This window comes from Phalangium opilio, unplaced genomic scaffold (assembly GCF_054372755.1).
Source record: "Phalangium opilio isolate 3A_F unplaced genomic scaffold, DU_Popi_V2 ptg000086l_1, whole genome shotgun sequence".
NCBI classification, from domain to species: Eukaryota; Metazoa; Arthropoda; class Arachnida; order Opiliones; family Phalangiidae; genus Phalangium; species Phalangium opilio.
The window spans coordinates 931,508-958,160 of NW_028324191.1; the positions used below are offsets into that span (position 1 = coordinate 931,508).

At 36.8% G+C, this 26,653-nt stretch overlaps 1 protein-coding gene and 1 long non-coding RNA gene across 3 annotated transcripts in view; one reads left to right on the top strand and one right to left on the bottom strand.

The window, feature by feature from the left end:
- Nucleotides 1-7,808: 7,808 nt before the first annotated feature.
- Nucleotides 7,809-26,653, bottom strand: part of LOC149650532 (uncharacterized) — a 47,735-nt gene continuing 28,890 nt past the window's right edge. The window contains exons 1-2 of one of the 2 annotated variants that reach the window (XR_016371566.1): nucleotides 9,653-9,676; nucleotides 7,809-9,580 (exon numbers count right to left, since the gene is read on the bottom strand). This is a non-coding gene — a long non-coding RNA (uncharacterized LOC149650532). Of the gene's footprint in view, nucleotides 9,581-9,652; nucleotides 9,677-26,653 lie in introns of those variants that run through there. The other variant, XR_016371567.1, reaches the window with a different exon arrangement.
- On the top strand, nucleotides 10,872-12,439 carry LOC149650533 (uncharacterized). The gene is made up of 3 exons (XM_089849152.1): nucleotides 10,872-11,092; nucleotides 11,152-11,293; nucleotides 11,398-12,439. The coding sequence occupies exons 1-3, from the start codon at nucleotides 10,957-10,959 to the stop codon at nucleotides 12,026-12,028; spliced, it is 909 nt and encodes a 302-aa protein (XP_089705278.1). The 5' UTR covers nucleotides 10,872-10,956; the 3' UTR covers nucleotides 12,029-12,439.

Below are 26,653 nucleotides of genomic sequence, written 5' to 3' on the forward strand. Positions count from 1 at the left end.
AAGAAAGCAGCAAACAAGACACTTTCTGGATATAACAAAACGAGATGGGACTCTACTCTAACATCCATAAATGATATTTACGAGGTATATGTTTTCATCGTATTGTTTTTCACTGATTACATTTTGCACAGGGTTGAACAAAGAAAATTATTTCTACTCCTGAGTCCTGCCTACGGCTTGTTGGTAGAAAAATAGTATTTATAATGATGCACTTATATATCAATAGATTTTTTCCGATGTGCAACAATTACTGCTAAGGGCGAGCAATGACCAAAAACTACAAAAGAAGGACAAAATAGAGGTTCCCAAAAATAACTTCAAGTAATTAACTAGACCACTAATAAATTTTACCAGGCGAATCTTTCGAAACTTTACGCACCGCCCCCTTTACAGTTCAATGATCTTTCCCAATTAGAACATACATGTCATTATAAGATGAATCGAGGCAAATTAACTTGATGTTCCCCCTTCACCATCCCTTTAACGGCTAAAGCTGAACCCATAGAAATCGGCAAAATTATTTATTTTTATTAGGGCTGCAATTGGAGAGATAATAGCGCTACTCAAACCAATCCACGAAGTAACAAAGATGGTACAATCGGCAACCAAATCCACATCTGCCATTGTACAATCATTAATTGTATACACGTATGGAAAAATCAACGAAGTCCAGTGTTCAAGATATTTTGAGATGAAAAAGTTGCTTTTGAATGGAATAAAAACTCGATTTGAAGCCAGACTGTGTAAAGATGAATCGTTCACTGCGGCCACAATTCTAAACCCAGCAATTAAACTGGGGCTTTTTGAAAGTGAGTTTTTTTTATTTCATTACAACGAAACGCGCAAAGTGTCGCATTAAAATTTGTGGGGCACATGCAAGAAAATATGATAACCCGATTCAGAACAAAATTATACTAACCCAAAGTTCAACGACTAAACTTTTTTATATACTCAAATTACCAAAAATATTTCTTAGCATGTTATGCGTATAGCAGGGTTCTAAATTTACTCTCTGCGCTCTTAATTTAGTAATGTTCAAATATAGCTGGTTTATCGTCAAGAAACATGACGAAATATTAAAAATGTTCAAATTTGAAACGATATTATGAACTTTTAATGTTTTTTTTTAAATTCTTAATCCTATTTCTAAATATCAATACAGATGCACTGGCGAAAAATCTTGGTTTACCAACAATTGAAGAGGCACGAGAAGCCCTTATCAATCAGCTAAACTATTATGTCCCAGATGATGAAAATCTCAATGTAGATTCTGGTGAAACAGAACTGGATAGAAATGACTGTCATGAAGGCAATGATGATAAAGTAGAAGATAAAGGTAATTATTTTTCTAAAAACGATCGTTATCGTAACCTCTATATGGGTAACCTTCCATAGATGGCTTTAAGTGTTTTCTTGAAACAATTTCCCAAAAAACTCGACTAAATACATGCCAGTCCAAAGTGTCCGAGATAGAAGCGTATTTAAAAGAAGCATTTTCTGATACACAAAACCTTGAAAATCCAATAATATATTGGAAAAACAAAGAAGATTTATTTCCTAGGTAATATTATTCAATGCCATAATTTATATCGACTGTATATAGCTATACGAAAAACGTTACAGGCTCAGTAAATTGGCCAGAATTCTTCTGGCAATTCCAGCCTCGTCAGGGGACGTGGAACGACTTTTTAGTGTTGCCGGATGCATCAAAAATACAAAGAGAAACCGTTTAAAGCCAGATGTTGTAGAGCAGCTAATTCTCTACCGGGAAAGTCGAATGGCTCATGTAATGAGCAAGCTGGATGTTTTGGAGAAGCGGCAAACACCTCTACAACCTGCATAAAAAGGCAGAAATAAAAATATCTATTTTTTTCCCGCAAGTTTTAATCCTTATTTACACGCTGCTCAAAAAACGTTGACGTCTACCGTCTACGGTCCTATAGTTTAATCTACCCTTTGTGCTCTGATTTCAATCTCTCCGCGGTCTGTAGCCTATCGGTGCAGAAGATAATTGCTTTAAAATTTGGTATCCATAGAATATGTAGAATCAATTTTTAGGCTTATTTAAACAAGTTCCTTCTTTATGGTAAGTACCTGCCGCTGCCGATTCTAATATGCAAATTATTCTACCTTAAATTGACACCGCGCAGAAAGCCAATCTAGCGTTCGGCGTGCTATCGAAACAAGAGAAATAAATGACTAAATAAAACTGAAATGAGTGGTGATATAGTGAGTTTTTTACAAATGAGATGAGTGAGATACAATAAGAATATCATAAATGAGATGAGATGAATGGTGAGATACAACTGTTCGAAATTTTTAATTGAGAAGAGTCCAACACGATTACAATTTTAAAATGAGATGAGATGAGCTTTGAAAAGAGCTCATTAATATGAGCTTTGACAATGAGTCGAGCGGTAAAATATATGAAGAACTCCAGAAATAAATGAAAAGAAAAAAAAGAGAAGCCTTAAAATTTTAATGAGATGATATTTGGTATTGAATTGAGAGCGAAATATGAGATGAGCGTCATAAGCTATTGAGTTCACCAAAACCATAAAGAGAGGTGAGCTTCGAGTATCGAAAAAACCAGTTGAAATGAGATGAGAGGAAACCCATAAATTCTTTGTGGAAATGAGCCCAATAATTGAGAGCTGACGGACTTGGTTTATGGAAGAGCGGAGAGCACTGTGAGCTCGCCATATTTTTTTGTGTCAGTGTGAGGCGAGAGCTTTTTGTGCCATTTATTTACTAGAGTAATTGAGCAGAGAGCAGCGCCATCTTGGAGAACACGCACATATTATTTTATGAGAGGAGAGGCTATGACAAATATATTGTAAAAGAAAGCGGAGAAGAGTAGCTACTCTTTTTCGCAAAACCAAAAGTGAGCGAGAGCTGAGAGCTCCTACTCTCTGAGTAAATACTCGTGAGCGTGAGCGTGAGAAAATGAAAAATCTGGAAAATGCCCATCACTGCGGTTTGGCTGCATTGATTCCTAGGGCCTCCATTTTTGGGATAGCCGGAGGCTACGAACCTTCGGATATACCCTCTCTTCCAGGACCTTCGTCAGCGCCACAATTTTATGAAACGCAAGTAACTTATTGTAATCAAAGATATATGGTAAGAATAGTAAACACATTATGCCGGTAAGTCCATATTTTGTACAAGTGTACATTAAGGTACTCCTTCAACTTGATAAGGTTGGAAGATCGTGAGTTAAAATGGTTTCACTAACCCATAAATGAGAGCATTTACATTTGGAACTACCTCTTTCAGAATTTTCCTCATCCTATTGTTATTGTTTGTACCAACAGTCCCATCTAATGACAGGTGTGACCTAACGTGTTATGTACGTATTTTCATCACTGTTTAAGAAACTATTCCAATTCATTTCCCTATTTCAAAAGCATGAGAAGTGAACCTGTGTGAAGTGGTCTTTTCCGCTATTATTTGTACAATTTTGTTCCCTATTAGAGATTGTTGTTAATGGTACCTATTGCGTAATTGTATCTATTTGTAAATCAAGGCCCTAAAATGTAATGCTTGCCACATAAGTATTTCAAGCCCTACATCCCGGTGCATTTTACCTTAATGATTAGAGCCTAAACTGCAAGAATTGCTCTGTCCATGAACATTGGCTTCTTAAGAAAAGAGTTATTGATTTGCTAATGTTCGATGACTGACACAATATTTATGTACTCCTTGACAGCAATAGCTATTGCATCTTTAAAGTTAGTGTCAGCTCTAAACGGTGGATTTACATCAAAAGTGGGCTTGAAATCTTATAATTTGTTTTACCTGTTTACTACGAGGCCAAAGATGTAAAAGCAAGCACCTTGAGGAATTATGCAATGTTGTTTGTGACCTAACCCTTCTTCAGAGGGTTCCTGGACAATTGTAGATTGTTACTTGTTGGTCTAGTAACTATTAACAGAGTTATTGTTACATTTACAGCGAGACTTGCAGCTCTTCGTCACAACCTGTACCTTGCGAAGTCGTGTAAGTAACCTAAACATACTGTAGCAAATGGCCTAGTTGTCAAATACTTGCCACCTTACCAACGTTCACTGATAGTTTCATAAACAATCCTAAAATTTCCAATATTTGTGACTTCGTCTCACATTGTAATATACTTTAGTTTTTCTTGTCGTATAAACATAATAATCATACGCTTTCAAAGACTTTTCCCAGTAGAAATGCAAGTGTACGACCGGGTAGTTTACCTTTAGTTGCCAAATGTCCAGTTTAACGAACATGAAGGCCATAGGCTTCGCGTGGATATCCCTTCATAAACAAAAGCTTAAGATTATTATTATACAATACAACATTATGAACTAGACACATTGAAACCGGTTTTAATCATTTTGAAAAGGTCTAAACGCAACAATGTTATGATAAGTGTTGAGATAATTCATGGCCAAATTAAATGTTTAATTCAAACAATGGAATAGTCATATCAAAAACGCTCAAAGCAGCTTCTTATTGTATAGTGTTTGTATATACAATTCTTTCCTACATGTCCTATAACACATTTCAATATTTGGCTGCGATTCGCCTCCCTCTCATATTTCAATTACCATGTCAACATTGAACTCCTACACATATTGCATTACTAACACGATTCAATACATTAAAATATGACCAAGTTCTTTTTTTGTCCGTTAAATAGTCGCCATGACGACGTTTTGGATGTCAGTTGCGTTGAGGGTAGGCCTGTGCGAGTCCAGTTTTTTAGGCTTCGAGTCGAGTCTCGAGCCCTAAAAAAAGGTCTTATAGAATCTCGAGTCGAGTCCTTTAACTGGTATCGAGTCCTCGAGTCCTAAATTCAGCTACAAAACTACGTCTCAAGTCCAGTGTCGAGTCCTGATTAATTATATCAAGTCCCAGTCGAGTCCTAATAAATGATTTCACGTCAAAATCATGGCTAAATATTTTCATATCTTTCATTTTTTACTCTTCATTTGTTCAAATATCACAGCTTGGATATAAAAAGTAACAAACGTCAATAAACATGTTCTAGCTGATGTCAAATTTTAGTCCAATCATCTGTCTTCTCTAAAATCTAAATCAGTAAAACCCCACTAGATACCGCGCTCTACTTGAAATTCCGAGTCACTGAGTTCAGGCGAAATACATGGATAAAGGATGAGCGTGAGGAAATTTGTTTTCACGCTAGAGGGTAGGCAACTCCCTATCTCCGAAGGCAGCTTATTCGATATTTACTTTGTTGCAGCTTCGGTTGTCAGCACGGGAAAGCTAGGCCTCTATGTGATGTAGATTTGTACGTGCTGACAAGAGACGAAAGAAGAATAAATTCTTTATCCATAATAAATATTTTTGGACTTGATATGGTGTACAGCCTCAGTTCGAGTCCTCCTCGAGTCCAGTAGTGAGGATTTTTGAGGACTCGAAATTATTCTCAAGTCCTAAAATTTTGATTTTCAAGTCTCGAGTCGAGTACTCGCCTTTGATCGAGTACTCGCACAGGCCTGGTTGAGGGATTTGGAAACGTCAATGATTCCAGTATGTGTGTAAGCTTTCCGTGTATAGTGATATCATGAAAATTTGTTTGAAGAGACCAAAGAATTACTGAATTTCAGGACCTAGAATCACGAGGTTTCAGTTGCTGAAAATCAGTATTTCTTCGTCTCTTGTCAGCACGTACAAAGCTACGTCACATAGGTATGTGCGTGCTGACAACCTAAGCCGGAACAGAGCATGTATCTATTATAAAAAAACGTCTTGATTTGGACCAAGACCGAAAAAACAAACGATATGTGTGAGGTTTATCAATTGGCTGAAGTTTCAGATATTGAAATTTTTTTAGTTATTTTTATCCATTTAATCCTTAAAAAATATTAAATTCAATCAACTGATTTTACTGTTAATCGATCTATTACCTCTAAATTAATTGAAAAAATTACATATCTACGCTTTTACAAGAACAATTACATTTTCCGAAAACATTTTATCATGAAATTAATTATTTTGAAGGGTGTACGTGCTGAGGGATCAATAATGAATATTTGAAACACTCTGTCTAAAAAGACCAAGCGAACTTTGACATAATTCGAAAGGAAAATGTAAATTTTTAAAAGTCGATTCCAAACCACCCTGCACGAATTCATACATTTAATTTCGTATATCGAAATGCTACATTTCTAATGTCGCGACTATGAAGGAAAGGTTGCACTGCAATTTCCCTCTTCGTACTTTAGAGTTTTATAACGTCACCATCCCTTTCTACATTGTTGGCGTTACTTGTACACCGGTAACGTATTACGCATAATCATTTTAGCACGCGTAAATACCATTTCGGAAAACACACAGTGGCGAGGCCACCATTGGGTATTATCCCTCGCACCAAGGGTCACCGCCAGACGGTAACAAAGTTGACTACAGGCAGGAGGCTAGTCAACTTGCACTGCCTATAGCGGTGCTTCTGGGCGAGAGAGAGAAGACCTTAATGGCGGCATCACACCTGTGTTTTAATTCTCTGTATGTAATTTCTAAAATGGTCTACTCTCTTACAAATGTACACCGATTAGACTGAGTGATCGGTCCATCAGGCGCTAGCGAGTGTCAAGCCACAACAATAATCATTCTTGTACACGAACGTTTTATTCTAGGAGAGCGGTCGCTCTCTTAGATAAGACTTGATACTGCCTCTAATGCTAAATAGTTTTAGGTTATTAAGGTTGGCGGGCAAGTCCGGAGAGTCATGTACCGTTCACTAATGTCAAAAGGTTTCGACCTATATGGTAATATTTGCTGGGTGTATTGCGTCGGCTCAGATGACCCAAAACACTGGAACCACTGGTGATTGTAAAATGCAATATATTGGGGAAATGGAGGAAGGGGGGGATTAAGTTAAGTGTGACCTTCTTCGTTTAACTGGTAATTAATGGAGATGAATATAACAAGCCATTGGTACTGAAACGTATTTCTTTTTATGTAATCTTTACCCTTACCTTTGGTTATATATCGTTATCATATTTGTCCAGTGTTACAGATAGCTACCTACAGGATATATGAAACCACACAGGATAAACGATGTTGCTTTGTCTTAAATAGACGACATTAGTTATTTAGTTTATTAACTAGTCTGAACAAAATAAATTTAAATTATCATATTTTTTTTGAACATCAGTCTTCTTAGCAACTTACAGATTTAAACTTTTTTGGGTGCACATTTGAAAATTTGTCAAGCCAGCAACAATTAAATCTATGTCCGTCAAGGTGCTTACACGAAGTCCCTTGAAAAAAATTAATTTCATGATAAAATGTTTTCGGAAAATGTAATTGTTCTTCAAAAAGCGTAGATATGTAATTTTTTAAATTAATTTAGAGGGACTAGATCGATTAACAGTAAAATCAGTTGATTGAATTTAATATTTTTTAAGGATTAAATGGATAAAAATAACTAAAAAAAATTTCAATATCTGAAACTTCAGCCAATTGATAAACCTCACACATATCGTTTGTTTTTTCGGTCTTGGTCCAAATCAAGACGTTTTTTTATAATATCTGTTACTTCAGTCTTAATGTAATTAAATTTTGAATAATTATGTTAGCTTTACCGTATATATATATATTTATATACGTGGGCTATTTATATATATAGGCGCTAGCCCACTTGCGAGAAGGTTCAAGGTAGTTTGACCATAAAGGATAGGTTAGACTAAATGACTAAATTGACTCTGCGAGACTTCAAAATTCCAATCGTGCCGAGACTGCCGACTACCGTGTAGTTTTAAATCTAACTTAATACCACTACCAAAACCTGGTACCACTTGGCAAGCCCTTCATTTGGGTCTAAACTCTAGAGTGATGCGGTTTATTGTGTTTGAAAGAGAAAAGTTAAGAGTAGAAATTGGAAGAAAGCTTGAATTTTTAAACTGGTCCCGCCTCAATTCCCATCAAAAAACTTAATTATTAATTTTTTCAATTAAAAACTGGTCCAAGCAACCAATAAACTGGTTTTGGACCAGTGGACGTGTGCTATTTCTAAGTCTGGTAGTGTTAAAATTGTAACAATACTCCTGTTAAAAAGGCACAAATACTGTAACATCCCCCCCCCCAAACTTTAAGTTTCGCTCCTTTTCAATGGCTCTCTTTTCAATATGGGAAAAATGCTTTTAAATGACAATTTATTTAAGTGTAAGAATTAAACAGGAAAATGGAGGCTGAGTGTAAGATAAGTGTAGTTTTAATTATAATTTGTTAGTTTAATTATAAGGTATCCATGAATTTTCCAAAAACATTCGTGTTTTGGGTTGATTTCACATTAATTATACTTGATTAAGTTTAATTTAACGGTTTATCTAGTGTGGATACAAGTTTCGATAGAATATTAACTTTAATTTCAATTACCCTAAAATATGTAAGAGCTTTCGATGTATTTTAATGATGAATTAAATCAATTTGAAAGTGAAATAGGAAACATCTGTGGCTGTGCGAAAAACTTGTGATGTTTTAATATTAATTTGAGCGCGGTTCGTGAGAGTGGATTAAGCTTAAAAGTATAATTTCTTGGAATTTTTTACCCTAATTGCAACGTTTAGTGAAGTTTAACATTTTTGCCAGTCATTATTTTACCCAAAACTTTTGAATTTCGCGCCAATTAATGTACTTTAAAGATAGTTTAAATTAACTTAAGTGTGAAATAGAAAACATTGGGATTTATACCAATGGCTTGGGTAGTTTTAAATAAGATTAAAAGTTATTTGAGTTTTTATCCAAAAAATGAATATATTTGGTTTAATTTCACGTTAATTATATTTAATTGAGTGACAATTAACGTAGGATTGTGTTTCGGCAGTGTACATTTAGGTTATAAAATTACTTCAATAAATACTTCACGTTAATTGCAATTTTTAGTGGAGCTTTTGAATCTTATTTTACCCTACACTTTCGAATTTCGCGCCTATTAATGTATTTTAAAGATAATTTAAATTAACTTAAGTGTGAAATTGAAAACATGGGGCTATACTAACAGCTTGTGCAGTTTTAATCTTAATTAAGTATTTTATTTCAAAGTTACTCGAGTTCTCATCCAAATATGTATATTTCATGTTTAAATTCACGTTAATTATACTTAATTAAGTTGAAATTAATGAAGGATTGAGGTTTGGCAGTGTTGATTTAGCTTACAACATGAGTATCAAATCACCTTAATTGTAAAGTTTAGAAGAGGTTTTCATTCTTGCCAACACAATGTGTTAAATTTTTATCATACCACGTGCTAAATTTGCGGTAACATAAAGATCATCTATAACATATGTTAATGAATGATGTGATTCTATAGTTTAGCTACTTTGGCTTCAATAACAGTAATTAAATTAAATACCTAAACAATTCATAGCAATTTAGACAAATGAACAAACGGCAATGTGAACTGTGGAGATAGCGAACAACGTAACCCTCCGTTGCTGACGTGGTTACGTTGGAAAAATCTGCGCCGATGTAAACATGGAAATTATTTGACTAATTAAATTACATAACGACACTGTCCTCCTGGATTAATCAGACCACTGTTACTTATATTTATGAATTAACAAAATCCACTGTTGGTAACAAACTGCGCTAAGGTAAACACCACGAGTCTTTAAACTGCCGTAAGGAAAACATTTTAAACTTTTTGTCATCTTACCAGTAGTATTTTGAAGTTTTCGATCTTTAAACAGGGTTATTTCAACACGTTAATAATTTGAATAGGTATGCCATTTTTTACATCAAATTGCAAGCGCACACGGTAAATACAGCATAAAAAACCTAGGGTTAACCCGGTTAGGCTCTGTTTCTAGCATAAAATTGAGCAGACTATATAAAGGATTCCAAAACAAATGAGAGCTGGAAATCAGCCTTTTTAATAATCTTTAAAGAGTAACTAAAATAGGGTAATGGCAGCCCTCTGCCTTCGACTGTATTAAGCTCTATGGGGAAATAACATGGGGTGCTATTAGTCTATATAACTTAAGCCTTGGCCGTAAAGAACGTCGAAAAACTTACTTCAAAAGATATAAAAACCTCTATTAACTGTAATAATTTACCTGAATTACTTTTCTAGACGAAAATTCGACCTGATAACGACCTATTTCTTATTAAGGGTGCTACAGTTAATTAGAAAATACATATAAAGGTGCTCAAGCTCGGACGAAATACCAAAGTAATTTGTTAGAGTCTACTGCAAAGAAATTAGGAAAATCAGCAAGAAAGCCAACATTTGAAATTTGTCAACGTAACTTGTTAGCACCCACAAACCTAGGCCCTTCTAGTTGTCAACGAGAACGAAATCAGGAAATAGGTTTAAGCGCGCTATAAGGTTAGGCTGACATCTGACCCCAAAGTAATTTTTTGACGTACTATCTTAATTAGTTAAATTACAAAAATTAGAATTCATTAATTAAAAATCGAAACAGGTAAGTTTCTCATTTAAGAAATGCTTGTTAATTTAGAAGTATTCCGAAAACTAACTTCGCTATAGTTTTTCCGTATGGCCGGCTTCAATTGCCTTAAAAAACCGAAAATTTTTTAATGCTTTTTCTATGGGACGCTAACCCTAAAAGGTGTGACTTTTTCTTTAACATTACGGAAGGGTGTCATGTCATATCTACAAGGCCCTACCGGCCCTGTAGAATTAAGCTGCCGTCGGAAAAAGGGAGTTGCCTATCCTTTAAGGCGGATGCCCACTGGCGTCGCGTGTAAGTTTCACGCGAAAATTTCGCGCGTGCGCATGCGCAAATCGGTGTAGAGCTGTCGCGCGACAATTTCTAAGCGTTCATGCGTCGACTTGCGAAATTTGAGCGACTTCCCATTTTTGTAAGTTCGCGCGCGAAAATATAAGCGGCAGATGGCGCTGAATAATTTGTAAAAGTTGCGTTTTTCGGTCTGTTGCAATTAGCAAATCATTCTGTAGTCTTCTTTGATATTCGGATTTTGGTTTCAATTCTTGAAATGGATTTTGACGTAAAATTAATAGAAGAAGTTCAAAAGTACGAACACATTTATAATTTTAAGCATCAAAATCACCGGAAAAGAGATGTACTTCAAAATTCATGGCGATCCATTGCGTTGACAATGGATACAGATGGTGAGTGCTTAAAACCTTCGGGCATAGTCATATTAAACTAATTACTGTCACATTTTTAGTACAAACAGTCCAAAAAAGATGGAAAACAATACGAGATAAGTTTGTGAAGGAGCGAAAAAAGCCAAGTGGAAGTGCTGCATTTTCTGTTTGGCCACTTTTTCAAATGCTATTATTTTTAACGGATCACGTGCAACACAGACAGTAATATGATTATAATTATTTGCATCTCTCATTCTGGGGGATATGACAGCAATCTGAAAGTTTTAATCAAGGGGCAATTTCATTATATAATTTTGTGTTTTCAGATCTTCATCAAACTTTAGAAACCCTGGTAAAGAGAATGATAAACCCCATGAAAATAATGCCAATGATGATAGCCATTTGGAAAGAGAATCAAGAGATATAGTTCTTGATAATGATAATGAATGTGAAAACCATTCTGAATTAAATAGAAATATACCAGATAAAGATGTTAATGAAGGTCAATATGCTGATACCATCCTGAAAGCGATGGCAAACGGTGATGATTTGGATTTGGATCTTAACAGTGACATTATGGAAATAAACCCCGAAGAACAAGGTAGTACAGATGAGAGACAAGTGTGTAGTGTTGGTGGAAGTGGGGACCCTTACTTGGGTAGCAGCTCTAACTTTGCCTCTCGCAAAAGCAAATTACCAAAGAACTTAGAATTGCGAGATGGAAAGAAGAAGAAAAGTGTTGACACTGACACGAACCATTTAATGAATATGCTTAAAAGTACTGATGATTTAATCCTCAATGCTTGTCAATCCAAAAAGGCTTTGGATAAAGATGATTTATTTGGTCAACAAGTAGCTGAAGAATTAAAATGCTTATCCAGTTATAAAAATTCCTTGGCCAAAGTAAAAATTCAAGAAATTTTAATGGAAGTGAAATTTTCAGAAGACAACCATTAACGAGAATATATTTTATTCCAATTTGTTTTAAAACCACTCAAGTTTTAATAAGTTTTTGACATTGAAGAAAGTTTTTGATGATAATATAAATATGTATACATAACTTTTAAAATAATTTTAAATACAGTTTATACCAATTTAATAAATTAAATATTAGATAAAAATTTCAAATACATAACTCTTCTAAATAAAAATATAGGAAAAATAATAAATAATAGTCTCCCCTAAATATTTGGGTAAATGTTCCAGGCCTACATGACCACACAACTTTAAAAAGTACAAAACTGTATTTAAACCTCCATATTTAAACTACTTGTGCAATCCGCTTTGCACTCCTGTACTGTATTACATTTTGTTGTAATGTTCATTTTCAATATAATTAAATTAAAAAATATTGTATCTGAGTTTTAACCGCTTGGCCTTGATCCATTCATTACAACTTCTAGTTGCCATGGTACTTCTCCTTGGGGGCTACTGAAGAACTTAACAAACTCGTGTTGCACATCTTTAGCACTTTCAGAACTTCTGTTGGAATGAAATGAAGGGATATTTTGTAGTGCTAAACTTGGTCCCTCATTTCTCCATTCACCCAGCTGTAATACTCCACTTTCATCAACATGATCTACATAAGTAGGAGGGCAATAGCGTTTGTCTGAACTTTTCGATGCGTCATCCGTGACTTTTAAAAAATTGTGTAGAGCGCAAGTTGCTTGAACGATTCTTTCTACAGTTTCTACATTGGCTATAATTGGGCGCCGAAAAATCCTCCAGCGAGACGACACAATCCCAAAAGAATTTTCAATGATTCGTCTGGCTCTTGACTGGCGATAATTATAAATCTGCCTCTTTAATCGTAGCTCTGGATCGTCATTTACGTTGTTCAGCTCTCGTCCTGAGTATGGCCTCATTAAATAAGGTTTACATGGAAATGCTTCGTCTCCTACAAACACATGAGGAATCTTCAACCCCCTAGTTCCAGGGAGGAGTTTGGCAGGTGGAAGGTGCAAATCACCATTCTCCATTGCTTTTCCAAAGGCACACTGTGAAAAGCCGAGGAAGAAGAGAAAATATCTCTAGCGCAATAAAACTATCTAGAAAAGCAACTTTTAACAACATTATTCTTATGGTGGGTTTCACTCAGTATAATTTGTGCCAGACCTTCAGAAACACCTTATCTTATTTTATAATATAATTGCTTACGAAAAAGATATTCGCATTAAAAAATCAAGGAGCGCTTTCAGAGTTCAAACGAACATGGAAAACCTGGGACCCTATTCTCTAACTACATTTGGATCATTCCTAATCCAAATGATTTGGTTTTGGGGTTGATTCATCCCCAAATGACACTTATCGGTATTCTGTAACTCCAAATCCATTTTCATTTGGTTCAAACCCTATCCAAACATTTGGCCAGCCAAATGGCCATCCAAATCGTCATTTTCCCCTTTTTCACCCCGTTTGTGGCCGACATTTTTCTTTAAGGAGAAAAAATTGAGAGTGGGTCCTTTTTCGTTGTCATTTTCATATTGTTTGAGGATTTGCACATGGTTGGATTTTAAATATGATAGAAATTAGGTTCCAAGCTTTAATATAAGCCTAATTTCATAATTTTCCACCTTTTCATTGTCCCACAAACCATTTCTAAACTTGGCACCGTTGATTTTTGGCATTTATTAAAAAATATATTTTTTTGGCCCCTCGTTTTAAGGCCCGATACTTGTCCATCTCGTAGCATCTAGTGACACTTAAAGTAACGATTTAATCTTATAAACAGACTACCATCATAAGCCAATATCGTAAATTAACCGATGTTGATATCAAAACTTAATTCAAATACCAATACCAATTTTTATTAACTCAATGAATCTTCAATATCAACATCAAAAATTATCTACTGAAAGAGATATCTACTTATATTCCATTAAAATTTCTCGCAACATTTCAAATTAACGACTAGAAATGTGCAAATGAAGTTCAAGCCGATTAATTGGGAAAATTGCTATATTGGTCACCGTTACCGATCACAGATAGAATTGCGTCCTTCAGTAGTCTTTATTATGCTTGTGAAATGGTAAGCGAAATCTGTGATTAAAGTTTAAAATAGACATGGGCAAAAAGTGCTTTATTCATATCAACTCGATTACCGAAAATCTAAATTTGACCAAAATTAACAAAATATTCTCTTCATGATTAAAAATCTTGTTTGAAGCAGCAAGCCATCTAATCCTTATTTACCTTCTTTTTAAAAAAGTAGGTTGATACCTCTTTCAGTAGATGATTGATTGATATTTCAGTTTCATTGATTTTTTTGTTCAGTGTCCCTCCTCCGCCAACTAGAATCATATATATGGAATGGAGAAAGAGGCCTTAGCACCTTCTGCCAGCTGTACTATCTTAGCACATTGGAGCCTAGCAATTTTTCGTTCTTGTACTAATTATATCCATAATTTACGTACTGTATTTTACTGACCATATACCCCGTTAAAACAAATTTAGCCAAAATGTGATGGGTGTATCGTTCCCAAGTTGTCGTTCAATGATGCACTTGCCATGGAAAGGAACGAACCTAACAGTGTCAATACTTTTGAAGGCCTTGTTCAAGCGCTAAACAAGGATCCCAAAGCGGAACAATACAGGTATGATACGAACATTCTTAATCGTTATCTTTTTTTGCAGGGCATTCTACCTGTGTGGATTTTCGTATCATGGTATATGACGCAGCATTTTATGGCGGATATGAAATCAATCTTCTTAGATGGAACTTTCGAAGTTATTTTGAAGGCGGCCCACCAAAGCATTACGTCAACGATTTTTTCCCTTTGATCGCGATAGCAAGATTTTATTCTTATTATTTTTTACCTCTCCGAGTGACGTATGTCACGGAGAGGTATTACACCGGCCGTGTCTGTCTGTGTGTGTGTCTGTCTGTCTGTCTGTCAGACCCCACGTGACCGTGTTCGCAGTTTACAAATCGGAGCAAACAAATACCCGATTTCCGGAACGCGTTCGCGGTTCACGGAAATTTGGCCATTCATCTACCAACACCAGTCTTTACTAATTGGCTTCTAAGGACCACAATCTGCTAGTCTTTGTCCGTCCCACATGGACACTAGTCTGTACTTGCTTGCTTCCAAGCACCACCAACTTCTGTTCTTCGTCAATTTCACCTTGACTCCAGCTTCTATGCACCACCATCTTCTGTTCTTCGTCAATTCCACATTGACACCAGCTTCTATGCACCACCATCTTCAGGTCTTTTGTCCATTCCACATGGACGCCGGTCAGTACTTTCTGGCTTCTTTTCCACCGTCATCGTTTGGTTTCAAGATATACGCGGCGAGCGGCTAGGGTTACGAGAAACGTCTAGCCTCCCAATGGCAGGGCTTCCACCATCGGTTCATGCGAATGCGTTTTTATCTATTATTATAATGGAAACGGATCGTATATATACCCCAAAATTTGAAGAAAGCGGGCAAGAGAGGTACCCTTCACTTTAAACGTCAATATTAGCAAAGTTTCGAAAGATATTATGAACAACTTTATTTTAAACGATTTAACTATTTTTAAAGTTATTTACTGGCGATTAAAATAATTAAAAATAATTATATTTATTTAAATATTAAAGATAAACCCAAGTACCGAAGTCGTTAAATCATTGCCTCCTATATCTATCAAGGCCCGTGCATTGCGTTATATTTCCTACATTGCCTCCTATATCTTTCAAGGCCCGTGCATTGCGATATATTTTTGAAAATAACAACCAAAATGGGAAGCTCCTCTCAAAACCATAATAATTTATTTTCTTTGTTATATGAAATGAAAATATGGATAATATTTTCGGCAATTCGATTTGAATGGCTCTTTCTGATGTATCATTCTCTCAGCACTGTTCATAATGGACAGGAACGTAGAGATTCGAGACACTATGAATTATGGTAGTGTTTCAAATCCTCTGTAATGAGGGCTTCACGACTTGGAGTGAGTCGAAAGATAAATACACATCCTATTTTTTAGTTGTACCATGCGTACCACAATGTTGCCAGACGTTTATTGAAGGATGCTTGGGTACTTGGTACAGACTGTTACGTCTACCAAGTTTCCTAGTATCCAAGAATAAATAGGATTCGTAGAAGCCAGTGTTAAGGGCATGTCATGGGTCAAGTCGTTAATTATATCGACGCAGTTAAATAGCTGATGGCATTATTTTATCCACTTTCTCATTGCGTTTCGAGTGGAAGTTCAACTTTGGCACGGACGACAGATGGCGCTCTAACCTTCTACCCCCAAAAATCGCTGTTGTCTGCTCGTATTCCCCTTCCGCGTTTTTTCGTTATAAACTTATGATTTAACGAACTGTTAAGATAAAATTTCATATTTCCTAAGACAGATAAGCTTCTACTCCTTTCATCTTACTCCCAGTTAGATTACAAGCTGGTGTTAAAAAAAAATTCAACGGCGAAAAAAGTCTTTGACAATCTAAGAATATTTTTTAAATATAAAAAAATGCTGTTTATTTTATACGCCCCCTATTTGTGAAAGACCTTTTTTACGCACTTTTATCATTCTTTATTTGAATTTCAAAGGTAGTACTTCATAATTCAATCTTCTGTAATAACTTTCTTCGGAAAATAATATTTCAAACGTTACAGAGTCTTGCAAGGGGATTGCTTTTGCGGATTTTGTGAGTATTTAACTGAATAATAAAATGGAGGAGGATAATAATTCAAGTAAAGAGGAAATCAGGAAACGTAAAGCAAGGGAAAGAATGAGGGCAAAAAGGTCAGATCCTGAATTTAGGAAACGAGAAAATGAAAGGAGAAGAGTGTTAGCAGCTGAAAAAAGGCTGTTTCGGGAACAGGTTCTAGCACACCCAATGTTGGTCCTACCGCGAGGCCAGTTGGCCATGATTCTGCGAAAGATGACGCATTAAATAAAAGCTCTATTGAAAGTACCGTAAGCGTAGGCATATCTATTAATGAGGAACCCAATAATGTACAAAATGATAATGCTAATATTAGTGAAATAATCGAAGGCGATGAACAAGTACAAGCCTAGCTTATGTGTGATTGGGTTGTGGCTTCCATGTTTTGGGGACATTTGCTTTTTGTGTGGCGAGGTATGATTCAGCTTTGATATGGACAAATGTTACAAATCATACTGGTAGACTAAGAATACGGTTGAGGTATAGCGAGAGAGTAGAGTTTCCACAGCAATTGAGAGATATTGAAAAAGCTTGAACAATTGACTATTTTAAAATTGAATTCCTGCACTTGCAAAGAATTAAAAAAAGCGATAGATGCATATATTTGGGTTGTTTAAGGGGTAGTGATAGTCATCTCCACTCGGAGAGGTAATATTTTGGCTTTCCCAACTTGTTTAAATACGTATTCTCTTTTGTGTACGCTTTCATGACCAGAAAAACAGTGGGGGCGTATGATGAGGTTCTTGTTTTCTTATGCCGATAATACCTGAATTTTCAGTCTACCATTTCAAATTCAGTCAAGATGACTGACTTTGAAATGGGAATTCAAAGGAGTTTGCATGACCATTTCGCTTTAACGAGGCTACGTGGGTGTTGGTTCCACTACACACAGGTTAACGTTTTTAAATTCCATTTCAAAAAAACAGAAAAATGCCAACCCCGTGAAAATTTCTTCAGGCGATTTATCGCAGAGTCGCCGCGAGCCCTGAACTTCACCGTCATTATAAGACAGGGAGGGACTTGCCACGGGAACAGAACAACATCCGCGATTTAATCAAAATGATGATGGTGTTGCCTCTTTTGCCAGCTGTCCAAATTCAAGAGGGAATGGACGTAATATGAGATGGCATTGGTAGACCCTTTCGTGACCATGCGGTAAAAATTTACAGAACGTTTTCGGTCGAGCTTTATTGCCATCTTTTGACAAATGTTTCATTTTTTTAGTTGACCTGAATAGTATCAATACTTAGGGTCGCTACGTTCAAGATTATTGGACAGATACTGTGACACCTTTCGTAATTTCCGTCCACGGGGTTCGAAGGCGAAAAAACAACGATGTGGAGTCTTTCCACGCTCAGTTGAACAGGGACTTCAGGGGAAATTTTCCATGCGTATGGTTATTTACAAGTAAATACGTGAAAAACTTTCAATTGCGATTCTTAAGCTAACGTTGTGTATATAAAACAAAAAATCTGATATCAATTGAAGACAGAGCGCGTAGAGACATTGAAATAGCAGAAGAGAGGAGGTCCATTCGAACAGGCCATAACGCGTCCCTTCGGGACACAAACAATGTAAATACTTTGGTAATGATAAACTTAAACCAATCCGAATTTTATAGTTGCCTAGCAATAGTAACTTATAAATGTTCAACAGTTCTTACGTCATGTAAGACATCTAATAAATGTCCTGATGTTGGAGAACCAGAAATTGGTTTCTAATATTAACATTAACATAAATTTAACCTTTAGCCATAATGGGGTCTGTTTCAGCTAGCTATATAAATGAACACTGTTTTGAATGTTGTTGAATCAGGCCTCTGGTTCTATATTCGAATAGATTTTCAATATAATAGTTTTATGCTTATCTCAATTTTAAAAATTTGCAGAGAAAATACCAAATGTAAATTGAATACCCCCTAATCCTGTCGACCAGCGCATCCAGAATCTTTGTCGCCCCACCCGAAGTTCCTTTAGCCTACCCACCCCGGAATTCCTTTAGCCCACCCATCCGGAATTCCTTTAGCCCACCAACCCCAAACATTAGGTTTCAAAAACCCAGATACTCTCAGTTCCCAAACACTAGGTTTCAAAAACCCAGATACTCTCAGTTCCCAAACACTAGGTTTCAAAAACCCAGATATTCTCCGTTCCCAAACACTAGGTTTCAAAAACCCAGATATTCTCAGTTCCCAAACACTAGGTTTCAAAAACCCAGATATTCTCAGTTCCTAAACATTAGGTTTCGAAAACCCAGATATTCTCAGTTCCTAAACACTAGGTTTCAAAAACCCAGATATTCTCAGTTCCTAAACACTAGGTTTCAAAAACCCAGATATTCTCAGTTCCCAAACACTAGGTTTCGAAAACCCAGATACTCTCAGTTCCCAAAAACCCAGATATTCTCAGTTCCTAAACACTAGGTTTCGAAAACCCAGATATTCTCCGTTCCCAAACACTAGGTTTCAAAAACCCAGATATTCTCAGTTCCCAAACACTAGGTTTCAAAAACCCAGATATTCTCAGTTCCTAAACACTAGGTTTCGAAAACCCAGATATTCTCAGTTCCCAAACACTAGGTTTCAAAAACCCAGATATTCTCAGTTCCCAAACACTAGGTTTCAAAAACCCAGATATTCTCAGTTCCCAAACACTAGGTTTCAAAAACCCAGATATTTGCAGCCCCCAAGAAACGATTCAAATCCCAGATATTTGCAGCCCCCAAGGGCACGTTTCAAATCCCAGATAATTGCAGCCCCCAAGAAACGTTTCAAATCCCAGATATTTGCAGCCCCCAAGGGCACGTTTCAAATCCCAGATATTTGCAGCCCCCAAGAAACGTTTCAAATCCCAGATATTTGCAGCCCCCAAGAAACGTTTCAAATCCCAGATATTTGCAGCCCCCAAGAAACGTTTCAAATCCCAGATATTTGCAGCCCCCAAGAAACGTTTCAAATCCCAGATATTTGCAGCCCCCATGAAACGTTTCAAATCCCAGATATTTGCAGCCCCCATGAAACGTATCAAATCCCAGATATTTGCTGCCCCCAAGAAACGTTTCAAATCCCAGATAATTGCAGCCCCCAAGAAACGTTTCAAATCCCAGATATTTGCAGCCCCCATGAAACGTTTCAAATCCCAGATATTTGCAGCCCCCAAGGGCACGTTTCAAATCCCAGATATTTGCAGCCCCCAAGAAACGTTTCAAATCCCAGATATTTGCAGCCCCCAAGGGCACGTTTCAAATCCCAGATAATTGCAGCCCCCAAGAAACGTTTCAAATCCCAGATATTTGCAGCCCCCAAGGGCACGTTTCAAATCCCAGATATTTGCAGCCCCCAAGAAACGTTTCAAATCCCAGATATTTGCAGCCCCCAAGAAACGTTTCAAATCCCAGATATTTGCAGCCCCCAAGGGCACGTTTCAAATCCCAGATATTTGCAGCCCCCAAGAAACGTTTCAAATCCCAGATATTTGCAGCCCCCATGAAACGTATCAAATCCCAGATATTTGCTGCCCCCAAGGGCACGTTTCAAATCCCAGATAATTGCAGCCCCCAAGAAACGTTTCAAATCCCAGATATTTGCAGCCCCCATGAAACGTATCAAATCCCAGATATTTGCTGCCCCCAAGGGCACGTTTCAAATCCCAGATAATTGCAGCCCCCAAGAAACGTTTCAAATCCCAGATATTTGCAGCCCCCAAGGGCACGTTTCAAATCCCAGATATTTGCAGCCCCCAAGAAACGTTTCAAATCCCAGATATTTGCAGCCCCCAAGAAACGTTTCAAATCCCAGATATTTGCAGCCCCCAAGGGCACGTTTCAAATCCCAGATATTTGCAGCCCCCAAGGGCACGTTTCAAATCCCAGATATTTGCAGCCCCCAAGAAACGTTTCAAATCCCAGATATTTGCAGCCCCCAAGAAACGTTTCAAATCCCAGATATTTGCAGCCCCCAAGGGCACGTTTCAAATCCCAGATATTTGCAGCGCCCAAGAAACGTTTCAAATCCCAGATATTTGCAGCCCCCATGAAACGTATCAAATCCCAGATATTTGCTGCCCCCAAGAAACGTTTCAAATCCCAGATATTTGCAGCCCCCAAGAAACGTTTCAAATCCCAGATATTTGCAGCCCCCGAGAAACGTTTCAAATCCCAGATATTTGCAGCCCCCGAGAAACGTTTCAAATCCCAGATATTTGCAGCCCCCATGAAACGTATCAAATCCCAGATATTTGCAGCCCCCGAGAAACGTTTCAAATCCCAGATATTTGCAGCCCCCATGAAACGTATCAAATCCCAGATATTTGCAGCCCCCGAGAAACGTTTCAAATCCCAGATATTTGCAGCCCCCGAGAAACGTTTCAAATCCCAGATATTTGCAGCCCCCATGAAACGTATCAAATCCCAGATATTTGCAGCCCCCATGAAACGTTTCAAATCCCAGATATTTGCAGCCCCCGAGAAACGTTTCAAATCCCAGATATTTGCAGCCCCCAAGAAACGTTTCAAATCCCAGATATTTGCAGCCCCCAAGAAACGTTTCAAATCCCAGATATTTGCAGCCCCCAAGAAACGTTTCAAATCCCAGATATTTGCAGCCCCCAAGGGCACGTTTCAAATCCCAGATATTTGCAGCCCCCAAGAAACGTTTCAAATCCCAGATATTTGCAGCCCCCATGAAACGTATCAAATCCCAGATATTTGCTGCCCCCAAGAAACGTTTCAAATCCCAGATATTTGCAGCCCCCAAGAAACGTTTCAAATCCCAGATATTTGCAGCCCCCGAGAAACGTTTCAAATCCCAGATATTTGCAGCCCCCGAGAAACGTTTCAAATCCCAGATATTTGCAGCCCCCATGAAACGTATCAAATCCCAGATATTTGCAGCCCCCGAGAAACGTTTCAAATCCCAGATATTTGCAGCCCCCATGAAACGTATCAAATCCCAGATATTTGCAGCCCCCGAGAAACGTTTCAAATCCCAGATATTTGCAGCCCCCGAGAAACGTTTCAAATCCCAGATATTTGCAGCCCCCATGAAACGTATCAAATCCCAGATATTTGCAGCCCCCATGAAACGTTTCAAATCCCAGATATTTGCAGCCCCCGAGAAACGTTTCAAATCCCAGATATTTGCAGCCCCCATGAAACGTTTCAAATCCCAGATATTTTCAGCCCCCATGAAACGTTTCAAATCCCAGATATTTGCAGCCCCCAAGAAACGCTTCAAATCCCAGATATTTGCAGCCCCCATGAAACGTTTCAAATCCCAGATATTTGCAGCCCCCATGAAACGTTTCAAATCCCAGATATTTGCAGCCCCCATGAAACGTTTCAAATCCCAGATATTTGCAGCCCCCAAGAAACGCTTCAAATCCCAGATATTTACTCTTTTCAAAACCGATTTCGAGTCAAAGATATTTCTATTATTTCCAATTCAAGATATATCTAAACTAGATTAAATACCTATTTATTTGCAATATTAAAACTATTCAAATCCTTATATCTCAAACATGTCTACTCATAATAAACATTGCCATGAAACAAAGATTTCAAACCGCTATTTATATTTTTCGAACAAATTGGAATGGAGAAGTTACGTCTGGCGTGGCTTACAAGGCCAAGCCTACTGTACCACGATATTGAAATATTTAAAATATATTGAGCATTAATAGTACAAGTTCTTACGAAGATACTTTGCTTATTTCACTGCCATCTATTCGTTCTACAGTAGTTAGTTTGTTTACACATAATGTTGAATTGTTTAAACTTCCATCGACATCAGCGAGAAACAAAGGTTTCTGTATTCTAACTAAGAAAGCCGTATTTACGTTCCGAGAGCGCATTAAGGCTTCTCAGAGAAGTCCGCACTTCTCTCGGAACTTCATATACCTTTACTGTAATTGAATTAAATCAACTTTAAGTCACTTTCATTACAATATAACCTAATTTCAACCCACGTTAAGCGGCACGGTGAGTATCGAGAACCACTCTGCCCCGCGGTCCTATGGAAATGAAAAAATTGCCGAGTAACGTAACGTAGCGACTAGAGAGCAGCGTGGGAAATAAGGCGGTGGCACAGGGCAAATGACCAGTTTAAAAATTGCCTGGACCAGTTTAAAAATTAAATCGGAGGGGGGTCAGTGGTCCACAGGACCACTAAGAAAATTCAAGGGTTTCCAGAGTCCAGACATTAGCTAATATATTTTAATTATCCACTTCTTCAATTTAGCAGACGACGCGCCCTGGTCAGTGGTCATGGACCAGTTTATTTATTCCAGGCCAGAGGGGTCGCTGGCCCAATGTCCAGTTTAAAAAAAATCCTTATTTCCCACCCTGCTAGAGAGAGAGATTTGTCAGCGTGCTTGCCAAAGCAGGGGTTTTATAGAAGGGATAAGACACATTACCTAGAAAAGCATTACACTTCTCGTCTCTCGTGCCTTTTGGTTTATGGTTTTAATTGCAGAGCTGTGCTAATTAATTAGTTAGCTAATTGAATTTCTAATTAATTAGCAACATTTACTAATTGAAAATGGTAATTGAATTTTAATTACCTTAGTGCTAATTGAGAAGTAATTCTAATTAATTAGTGTGAATCGGAAAGGTAATTATCTAATTAAAATTTAATTAGATTTAGGACTAACTAATTAGCCAATTGGATTTTCAATTAATCTTTTGCGCCAATTTGTTGTAAAAAAATCGAGGAATTAACTCATGATTCATCTATTTGAATAAGAAAAAGCCTTATTATATCAATGAGGAAGCCTTAGTGCTACTCTAAATTTTCCATCTCCTCAAATATGAGAGAATACTAGTACTAGTACAATATTTCGTAGTTCGCAACTGCCCCATTTCGAAATTTGGACTGTTTTACCTACTCGAATTAAAAGCAGTGCGCGTGTATTTACTACTCAGGAGTCCATTATAGGAACTGTGGCAAGTAAATGAAGAAATGAGACAAATTTTAACATTATTTTTCGAGAATAATTCTTGGCTTCCGTACCCGTTTTTCAATGGTATTGAAAGATTAAACTTTGCATTACCAAAGTTCTAAATCCATGGGCACTTCTAAACTTTGATGTTTACTTATGGTTTCTATTTTACCTTAATTAGAAAATAGTAATTCTAATTAATTAGTTTGATAAATAAATTTCTAATTTCTAATTGAATTGAATTAGTTTCTATGTCTAATTGCTAATTGGCTATTTAATTAGTTCATAAATATTTCCCTAATTGCTAATTGGCTATTTAATTAGTTCATAAATATTTCCCTAATTGCTAATTGGCTAATTAATTAGCTCAAAAATATTTCCCTAATTGCTAATTCTAATTCAATTAGTTGTCAGCTAATTAGCACAGCTCTGCTAAAAACTTGTAATATGAAGGAGTGCGAGCTCGTGGAGACCAAAGCTTACCAGTTATGTTGAAAATGCACCATTAGCAACCTATTGATTTTCTTTATAATTTATTGAAATTGTAAAAACGTTCATTTTTATCATATAAATAACGATTAAGCCAAACTTCTTTAGCAGATCGTTAAACAAACATTCGACAACACAAACGCCCTAAATTTAAAAAATGGCGTCGGTTAAAACCTCGCAAGCTGACCAAAAACCAAGCCTATGACGTCACGCATTTGTCGATTCCTATTGGCCACCACTTTCCTTTACGTGGAAATTTGCGGAAAAATAAAAAACCAATTCCACGTTTGCCGCACGGAAAACGCGATTTTTCCTGCGTTTTGGGCCAGTGAAAACCAGGCTTAAGAATTTTCTGCCATGAACCTTCTATATAATGGACCAGAATCTTATGGTGGATCCCATGTTAAAGTTTTTTCACTAATGTGTCTCAAAACACAGCCCACTCGATCACGCAAGTTGCACACGCTATAGAAGCCCCTTCAAACAGCCAAAAGTCAAGAATATGACCGATTAGTACTCCTTGGTCAAACGAGTCTAAGAATTAGCATTATGTCTATGGGGAAAATTCCGTTTTTAGAAGTAAAATGGGTGTAATTTCGTTTTTTGTGGATCAAATGTCGTGAAATTTTAAGAAGAGGCGCGTAGTAACGTTTTCTAAAGTCCTACAAATTTTCAAGTTTCAAGAGTGAATCGTTTTTCAGTAAAAAAATAAACACTAGGCCCAACCGATAACGTTCGTCAAAGCAGTCTAAGAATTAGCATTATGTCTATAGGAAAATGCCGTTTTTTGGAGTAAAATGGGCGTAATTTCGCTTTTTGTGGATCAAATGTCGTGAAATTTTAAGGAGAGGTGCGTAGTAACGTTTTCTAAAGTCCTACAAATTTTGAAATTTCAAGCGTGAATAGTTCTTTAGTTAAAAAATAAACACTAGGCCCAAACAATCCCGCTGATAATGTTCTTCATCAAAATACTGTATTTAAGGGCTTATATTTTATTTATTATTACAATTAACTAGTCGTTAAAGCTAATTGGAAAATATGTGAAAACCAAGTACTACAAGTATTGGGGGAAAAATTATGTATTTGAATAATTTGCCCAGCGCGTTTTAAAATGGCTAGAAGTCATCCAGAGTTGAAAAAACCACAAACTGAAAGTTTGATAATTTTTAGAAAAATAACTATCAGTCCTAAGCCTTTCAAAATATTTTCTAAATTTTTAGTGTACTTTAACTTACAAATAGTAAAAAAATCAGGAAGCTAGAGCTTACATTTTTCACTTTCCTATAAAAGTTTGTTCATCAACTCGACAATTCCCCCTAACATTTCAGTGCTTTTTGTCTCAAAAATCGAGACTCGTTCATGTTTTTACCAGCTTTTCCACTACACCCTCTCGATTCTCGAAAATACATGGGTTTTGAATTCTTTGGACGGGCTTCTATAGCGCGTGCAACTTGCGTGATCGAGTGGGCTGTGCTCAAAATAAAGAAAAAAGGTAGCTAGTAGCAGACGACAAGGTCTTGGAGAGAGATGGCAGTGATGGGCATTTTCCAGATTTTTCATTTTCTCACGCTCACGCTCACGAGTATTTACTCAGAGAGTAGGAGCTCTCAGCTCTCGCTCACTTTTGGTTTTGCGAAAAAGAGTAGCTACTCTTCTCCGCTTTCTTTTACAATATATTTGTCATAGCCTCTCCTCTCATAAAATAATATGTGCGTGTTCTCCAAGATGGCGCTGCTCTCTGCTCAATTACTCTAGTAAATAAATGGCACAAAAAGCTCTCGCCTCACACTGACACAAAAAAATATGGCGAGCTCACAGTGCTCTCCGCTCTTCCATAAACCAAGTCCGTCAGCTCTCAATTATTGGGCTCATTTCCACAAAGAATTTATGGGTTTCCTCTCATCTCATTTCAACTGGTTTTTTCGATACTCGAAGCTCACCTCTCTTTATGGTTTTGGTGAACTCAATAGCTTATGACGCTCATCTCATATTTCGCTCTCAATTCAATACCAAATATCATCTCATTAAAATTTTAAGGCTTCTCTTTTTTTTCTTTTCATTTATTTCTGGAGTTCTTCATATATTTTACCGCTCGACTCATTGTCAAAGCTCATATTAATGAGCTCTTTTCAAAGCTCATCTCATCTCATTTTAAAATTGTAATCGTGTTGGACTCTTCTCAATTAAAAATTTCGAACAGTTGTATCTCACCATTCATCTCATCTCATTTATGATATTCTTATTGTATCTCACTCATCTCATTTGTAAAAAACTCACTATATCACCACTCATTTCAGTTTTATTTAGTCATTTATTTCTCTTGTTTCGATAGCACGCCGAACGCTAGATTGGCTTTCTGCGCGGTGTCAATTTAAGGTAGAATAATTTGCATATTAGAATCGGCAGCGGCAGGTACTTACCATAAAGAAGGAACTTGTTTAAATAAGCCTAAAAATTGATTCTACATATTCTATGGATACCAAATTTTAAAGCAATTAT